General features: G+C 44.2%; 1 protein-coding gene across 1 annotated transcript in view; it reads right to left on the bottom strand.

Moving 5' to 3' along the window:
* MRPL38 (mitochondrial ribosomal protein L38) overlaps positions 1-6,870 on the bottom strand; it is a 14,139-nt gene extending 7,269 nt beyond the window's left edge. Inside the window, exons 1-5 of the mRNA XM_018568402.1 lie at positions 6,753-6,870; positions 4,764-4,943; positions 3,638-3,775; positions 1,953-2,158; positions 1,797-1,869 (exon numbers count right to left, since the gene is read on the bottom strand). Coding sequence (XP_018423904.1) covers positions 1,797-1,869; positions 1,953-2,158; positions 3,638-3,775; positions 4,764-4,943; positions 6,753-6,816 — 661 coding nt within the window. The 5' untranslated portion in view covers positions 6,817-6,870. The remainder of the gene's footprint in view (positions 1-1,796; positions 1,870-1,952; positions 2,159-3,637; positions 3,776-4,763; positions 4,944-6,752) is intronic.
* Positions 6,871-8,383: the final 1,513 nt, after the last annotated feature.

Genomic DNA, 8,383 nt, shown 5'->3' with positions numbered 1-8,383 from the left:
GTATGGTTCAGCAAGGTATTCTGAAACTTTCATGCTACCTGTAGAGTCCTCTGTATAATTCTGCTCCAAAAAAGAAAAATAAGAAAGTTTGTATTATTAGGTATCCTTTGTTGAAAATATATTATTAGGGGTTCTTCAAATTTGGCTGCAAAAAGGTGGAAATACACTTTAACTACTTGTATATACCTCCGCCATTTTTTTAGTTTTCAGTGCTGTGATAGCTTGACTTGCAATTATTCCGTCATGTGACACTGCTACCCACATACATTTTATATCATTTTTTAGGCAGATAGAGCTTTCTTTTGGTGACAGTTAAATCACCCCTGAGTTTTTTTGTACAACAGAAAAGAAAAAAAAAAAGAATACCAAAAAACTGTTTCCCTTACTTTCTGTAAAAAAAACCCCCAAAACAAATACCAGGACGGTTTAAACACCCCCGAAATGACGTCTTTTTAGAAAGTAGACAGTTTTTTTGCAAATGAAGAAACATGAAGGTATTGAGAGGCTTAAAACATTCAGCTTGGTAATGATGAACTACAATGCAACACATCAGGTAATGCACATAATACACAGAGAGAACAAGAGGTGAACGGGTTATTGTACAGTCACATACAGTGGCGGGATGGAGATTAAGGGGTTTAGATTAAGGGAGATGAAGGGTTACATACAGGTTACAATACAGAGGCAGGCTAGAGATCAGTAGTTTGGAAGATGAGGGACAATGAAAGGGTTAACAAAAACAAAACAGAGTCCCTGAGAATAAAGAATGAATAGACTCCTGATGCTGATTCATTCAATGAGTCTCCCATTCATAAACTACTTTGATTCCTCTCCTTCCTCTAGTAAAAAGGAAGGGGAGAGATCCTCAGTGTAAACACTAACTTGTGATCCCTGTAATGCGTCATCACAGCGATCGCATAGTACTGAACCACTCGGATCAGCTCGGTACAATGTCTCATTACACAGATGTCTGGGGACGGCTCACTACACAGAGACTAGTGGGCACAGAGCAGTAATTTGTTGAAAGACGCTTTAAAATGTCATTCCAGAAATGAATGTCCATCTCCCTGCAGGGCGGTGGTTAAACCATTGCCTCCCCATGGCCCGGCATACATTTATAAATCACCATTTAAATTCCTTTATATCAAGTTTTCAATGCAGTTACGTGACCACAAAGCTCCGGCTTCTCTGTATAAATGTGGACAGCTGATAATAGGGTTTGCGTCCATTGTGCTAGGTGTGGTCGGAGGCGGAAAGAGTTCCCTCCCACAAGCTGCATATTTACAGAGAGGAGCTGGAGCTTTGTGGTCATGTGACACCACAGAAAACATTGCGAGTTATGCTAAAATGTATGGGGGGCAAATATTTTAAAGAAAGTTTATTGTTTAGGCTTTTCTTCTACACCGCAAGATTGTTCTCACTAAGAAACAACACTGGATTCACACAGAAAGCAAAACAAGTGACAGTACACTGTTAGCTGCAGTTCCTGAGCCTTAGGTGGAATTCGGAACTCTTTCTCTTCCAGTTGATTCTGCCTCTATGGAAGTTGTGTGCGCCACTTTGGGGACAGAAACGGTGATTGAACCCTGTGAAAGCACAGGGCAAAAGGTCTTATGGGAGACTGGGCATAAAATGCCCTTCTATGAAAATTTGGAGGCACACAGTGGGGAAGGGAAGGGTAGAACATTTAAGTTTTCCAGCAAGCACAAGCAAGAGGTGAAGCTGGAGCTCTTCTTTAACGGCATTCTCCCAGAAAATATATGAAAGTTTTCGATCTACAGTGTGAACAAACAGACCTGGATTTGTGAGCAGAAGTGTCCACAAAGATCCTTCCTGTGCATCAAACATCACTTCTGGAGCCACTGCAGCCTGTAGCAACAAAGAAGGGGTGTCAGCCCAACTAGTATTATGTTGGCCTCCAGAACTATAAGCAGTAATAGAGAGACACTAACCTCAGATGGAGTCACATAATTTCCATAATAGACGGGCATAACTGAGTCTTCTGTGTTATACTGGACCCGAAGAGTGAGTCTAGGAGTGAAGGTGGCTTCTCCAAAGAGATCTTTAAAGACCCCATAATGTTCGGCTACTCTCTGGATGTGATGCGGGCCACATGTTTGTTCCCATTCTGCTCGAACTTCATCCAGAGCTATTTGCACTATTGTGGAAGAAACACCATGGCATTTTGGTAGCTTTTTCTTCTACATTTTGTTTAAAAGTTATCTTTTGAACTTTCACTAACATCTTAACAGGCTTGCCCCCTCAAAACCTACATATCAGTTTCTGAAAAATGCCAATCAGCAACGCACCCCGTTCTGCAGCTCTCTCCTCCCCACTGGGCGCCGGCTGCAGTCTTTGTCCCCTCCGATCCCAGCTGCTCTTCCCTGCCTGCATCACAAGTGGCAGTGGGGATTGGAGGGGACACAGACCGCAGCATGCAGCCGGCGCCCAGCGGGGAGGAGAGATCATCTGTCGTGATGCCGGGCAAGACAGATGTCGAGTGGACTTCAGGATGCGGAGCAGAGGATCAGCAAATATTTCACATATTTGCAGATCTTTCTCTGTACTGAGCAAACAGTAGAGTGATCAGTACTTTGCGGTTTGAAATAACTGAGAAGAAGAATGTAAAAATGTACTATGTCCCTAAGTTACATAGTATTTGAGGTTGAATAAAGACATTAGTCCATCAAGTCCAACCTATTAGGATCTCATTCTAGGAGTACCTGTACCCCTGTATATTGCGGTTAAGTTATGAATTTAACAGGAAGTGCTATACATTATTACTATTCATTCATGATTGGAGACATAGTAAAACTTACTATCTTCTCATTTTATGAATGAACAGGAGCTGTTCAGTACAGAGGCTTTGTGTCCATTTGGAAATGGGGAGATTGTACTATCTCCTCAGTTTATGAATTAGGAAACCTCTGTACTGAGTGCTTCCTGTTCATGGAGCACTGGGGCTGCAGAGATAGAGACTGGAGTCCCCAATCTCTTTTTCTGTCTCACAAGGAAAATATCAGGGGTCTGTTTAGACCCCCCGATATTACCCCAAAGCCCCTGACAGTAATGTAATAAATAATTAAAAATTAATAATAAAAAAAAAAAAAAAGTTGAAGGGTTCAGGACTACCGTATGTAAATAAATGGCGGCATCCTGAAGCAGTTATACCAAGATCACGGCTGCTGCTGGTACTGTTTTACATAGCCGGCGATGGCTGTTCACACACAAGAGATCCAGCAGCTATAGAGCTGCCCAAACAGTTCCAGGGCATGTGCACCCCCCACCGCCGCATCTATGCTTCATCAGCTTCTTTGGCGTCCCTAGGTGACATTAGGAGTCTTATAGACCCCTGATGTCTCCTTAAAGAGGACCTGTCAAATCCTCTTTGCTATTACATAGGGTGCTTGCTAGCCCCCTATATGATAGCAATAAAGTTAAGTGTAAAAAAAAAAGTCCCCAGCCCCCATGTACACGCACAAGGTGAAAGACTGAAAAATGGTCTGACCAGCTGTGGTCAAAAGTGTTAAGCAGGTCCTGGCATCGAAACAGTCAAAAGGAGGACTTGGCTGTGGCAGAAAATCTCTGGAAAATATATGTAGATAACCCCAGAAATGATGCAAACCAAATAACATACATGTGCGGTGGCGTGTGGTTCTTTCTAGTTCTGCGTTACGGTGGTTGTCCTTCCATATCTTTTGTCGGGCCTTCCTTAATTCTGTTGAAGAGGATGGTAAATAGGGTAGCCCAATGTCCACCTTCTCCGACATTCCATCTAGGTGATAATAACAAACACAAACAAGTGTGACCATTGGTAATGTAAAACTTCTAAACTGCTTCATTCAAGCCAACACAATCTAGTGTCATAATGCTATTTCCCACCCCTTAGATGATCACAGTTCAATATTCCAATGCTATGTACGTACAGAATACCTCCAGGGGCGGGGAGGGCCTTGGTTTAGAAAAGAAACTGGAATGATAAAGGAATCCAGAAGAAAGAATTCAAGGAAAAACAGGATTCAGACAAGAAGGAAGCTAGTTACACAGGGGAAGACCCGACTTCAAAGCCTAAAAAACCACACTGCCGCCTAGAAGAAGGGACCCTGCGTGGCCTGAAACGTTGGCTGTTTGACGCATGTGACAATTTCATAAAAAGTGCTTTACTTCTTGCACATATCATCGAGTGCTGGTGACTTCTATTACGGACAAGCTGTTAGCCAGGTACAGGCGGCGAGCGGCCAAGCTGTTCGCCAGGGGGGTGTTGTTTTGTGCTGTTAGTCGGTCGTGCTGCCACTCCCCACACATGCCGCCTGAGGCTACCTCATTATGGGAATGCCCCTGCGTTTTGCGATTGGGCAAGGGGAGGTTCGGGTAAACGATATGATCTCCCCTCGTCCACTCACAGAATGCCTTGTATTTAGTGGCAAGAATACAAGGCTTTTTGGGAATGGATGAGGGGAGAGGAAGGGGAGAGAGAACTACACTATCCTGCACTGTATCACTGCCACAACTATCAATCATAGAGCAGAAAGAAGAGCGCTGTGACTAGTATCCGGCATCAGTGAAGCGGTCATTTGTACAGCACAGAGCAGCGCTGTGGGCAAAGGATACTAAGCATTAGGGGGAACTGACTCGCATTGTATTGCTGAGAATTTTTTTTTTTTTCCCTGGAGTTCCACTTTAATAAAACTGTGCCCAGCAGCATTACACACTCCTATATACTATACTATGACTGGAAAGAAACATCTGGTTTAGTACATTACCATCTGTGGGGTACAAATACTGCCGGTATGTCCTCCACCAGACTGGTTTCTTGCTTTCTGCCTCAGCCACTCTCTTGTACCTGGTAAAGCTGCGATATTTCTTGAGAGAGTCCAAATCTTTACCCTCAAACTGCTCATTGGGAAGAGGGCCCAGAGGGGCAGCTCGGCGGCAAAGAGCAGCTGTGGATACAAAGACACAAGAATCAGACAATACACACCAACACACATTTCTTATCCACATCACAATTTATACTCCGCTCCACTGTAAGATTAGAACTGTACAATGGCCATAGACTTCTTTAACTCTTTCACTGCCAGAGCCGTTTTTACGGGGGGGTTTTTACACACGTTTTAATCCTAGTGTTAGGCCGGAAGATTATTTAAAGTGACACTAAACTGAGGAGTTAAATCTTAAAAATGCATTCGAGTACCTTAAATATTAACAAAAATGTATCTTATTTGTGTGTCACTCAGTTGTAGATCCTCCAATCATCTCTGAATTGGTGCTGACACTGTCATTCCTTCCGGAAGGTGGCTACTTTTGTTCCCCGTGCATGCTGTAAAGTAGTCACTACTTTTTTCGGGGTGGCTAGTTTTTTTGGGGTGTTTTTAACTTTATTTAACTATGTGATAGCACGTTACTAGTGACATGTTCTCTTTAAGGAGACATTGGGGGTCTATTAGACACCCTAATGTCTCCTTTGCAGCCCAATGAAACTGATCAAGCACAGATCATGCTAGATCAGCGTCTTCCCTGGCTTCTCTACCTGGGGAATGACAGCTCAGAAAGTGGAAATGATTCAATCATTGTCGCTTCCAGTTTCATATAGTGGGGAGAATATCAGCAAATTAATGTTTGCTGGTCTCTCTCCCCTCTACCCGACGACACCTGCGATGCCAGTCCTGGGCCTCAAGGAGGAGCAGCGGAGCCTGGGAAGGTGAAGGGGGTGACAAGTGTACCGGCCCCTGGAAGCGATCAGGCAGTTTTACACAGGCAAACAGACTCCTGGCGGCTATGTTTGTAGGGGCCCGTTGCTGCCAAAAGGGTGAAAGAGACCCAGTCACCAACTGAAAAAATTGCAGGTAAAATTACAGAGAAAAAAAACAAGTATTTTAAATATTTACCTGCAGTGGTTTTTTTTTTTTCTTTCCATAAATGTTTTTTTATATGTATCAATGCCCCTCCCTTCACAACCTTTTTTGCAGCTGCTGGGGGAAGAGCAAAGGGGAATACTATAAAGCAGGGGTGGCCAAGCTTCAGTTAGTTGAAACTACAAATCCCATCATGCATCCGCAAGTCATGTCTGTGGCTGTCGGAGTCGTGCAACGCCTTATGGGACTTGTGGTCACAGCTGGAGGGCCAATGTTTGGCTATCCCTGCAATAAGGTGTAACTTAAGTGGCAGTGTCTGCTGACATCACATCCAAGATGGGGGATCCAGAGCTTTTGGATTTCTACACAAGGGGGGCTTATACAGGTAAATAACATGCATCAGATTAGGTGCTGACCATTTATACCATAAACGACATGCCCTCATCTCGGTGCCCACTCACATATGTGAGCGGGCATTACTAGGTTATCACCTACAATGCAGGACCAGCGGCCACCTCATCAGTATGGGATTTGGTCACTGCGCCTGCATCGTGTGTCATGACATCTGCAAAAGGGGCGGAGACAGGACCAGCTAGAGAGTAGCATCAGGGGACTGGTCATCACAACCAGAGCAAGTGTGCAGAGTAAGGTGAGTATTCCTCCACATTAGATCATATGAGCAATATCTGCTTCATCAAATGGGGGGCCGAGCAACAAATCTGAAGGATTTCATTATGTGGCTTTAAAAGTCTGAAGCAACGTCAGACTGCTGACTATGTTTACATGTATTACATCCCCAAGTATGCACACATGTTCATATTACACGGTGCATATTACAGATGCAGACTGCAATGAAATGCACCGCCCTGTCACTACGTGTAACAATTCTCCGATTACCCGCAGTACTTATCAGCCTCCCGGACACCGGTCTCCTCGCCGCTCTCACCAAGGGCGCCGCCATCTTTCCTGTCAACCCTTCTCAGGGCCCGGGGCGTGGCCTCAACAAAAGAGCCAACAGCTGAGCTCAACGCCAGGTGGAGTGGGCGGGGCTGAAGGGTATACACGGCGTAGGGTCATGTGGGCATGGCTATGCCATGTCCCATGTTGCTCCGCCTTCTCTGATCACGTGGGGGATGTAAAGGTGTGATCCTGGCTGTCAGGAGTAGTAGAGAGGTGAGCTGAGCTGCACACGTGGGAGAAATGTAAATCTCCCATTTGAGGGTTTCCAAGACTTTAGGTGAAAGAAAAGTGCCCCGATGGAGTTGCATACAGCAAAGTCATAGTCCAGCTTAAACAAAATAATAATAAATGCACACATATTACTAGAACAATGTGCTATATTTTGTGCATTGAGCCTGCTAAGCGTTGCAGCCGTGATCACTGGATCAGTGGGTTCCTGCAGACTCTTCATCCTAGGTGCAGACCTTTGGTTATGGAGCTGGAGTAAAGGTGCCCATACACCTTACGATTATCGGACAAAACTTTTTGTCCGATGATCGAACCGTCGTACGATTGTGGTACGGCGACCCCATCCTGCCCCCATTATCGCAAGGTTCAATCAGCGGTAGTAAAAAAAAAAACACCTGGACGAATTGCTGTAATCGAGCGCACCTATTTTCGTTTGCGCATGCGCAGTGTTAATCGTACGACTTTTGACGGGCGGAAACGCCACCAACCATGCGAAATTCATACGATCGACCAAACTTTTCAAATATGCTTGAACGTCAAAAGTCGTACGATTGTACAGTGCTGTCGGTTGGGCACTACACATACACCTTACGATTGTCGTGCGAAGAGTCGATCGCATACGATTCGTGATTGAGTGTGCACAGTGGCTGATAATAGCATTGATACATACAATCACTTGCACAGTAATACCTTTGTTTATGAGCATAATTCGTTCCGGAAGCATGCTTGTATATCAAAGCGAATTTCCCTATAGGAAATAATGGAAACTGATTCGTTCCACAACCCAAAAATATTAATATAAATATGATTACAATGCAGAACTGTACTGTAATATAATACAAAATATAAAGAAAAATAAACCAATGACAGGTACCTTCGTGGCTGGTGTGAGGGAGACTAGAGAGAAGGATTATTGTGTAGGACGACTTTCACTATCACTAATGGAATCACTGATATCTCTTGGCTCAATGGAATCTTTTTCATTTCGTGAAACCTTAACAAGGAAACTATCCAATCACACTTGCTGTTGCCTCCTTTTAAAGATTTTGCAGAAGTGTGACATTGCATTGTCATTAAACAGATTAATCGCTCACACTGCTACAGCCTTATTCGGGTGGTGCTTTTCTACAAAATTGTGCTCGTATTGCAAGACATCGCTCGTATATCAAGGCAACATTTTTCAGAAATGTTTGCTTGTCTTGCGGAACACTCGAAAACCAAGTTACTTGTAAACCAAGGTATTACTGTATGGTGAGGGAAGTGTGCGCCCAGGGCTGGATTTACTCTCCCTGCCACCCCAAGACCAGATTACACAATGTGCGGCGGCGAGGAGAGAGGTA

Source organism: Nanorana parkeri, unplaced genomic scaffold, assembly GCF_000935625.1.
Source record: "Nanorana parkeri isolate BGI_ZX_2015 unplaced genomic scaffold, ASM93562v1 scaffold1182, whole genome shotgun sequence".
Lineage (NCBI taxonomy): Eukaryota > Metazoa > Chordata > Amphibia > Anura > Dicroglossidae > Nanorana > Nanorana parkeri.
Note: the sequence above shows the minus strand (reverse complement) of the source record. Positions and strands in the feature narration are given on the sequence as shown.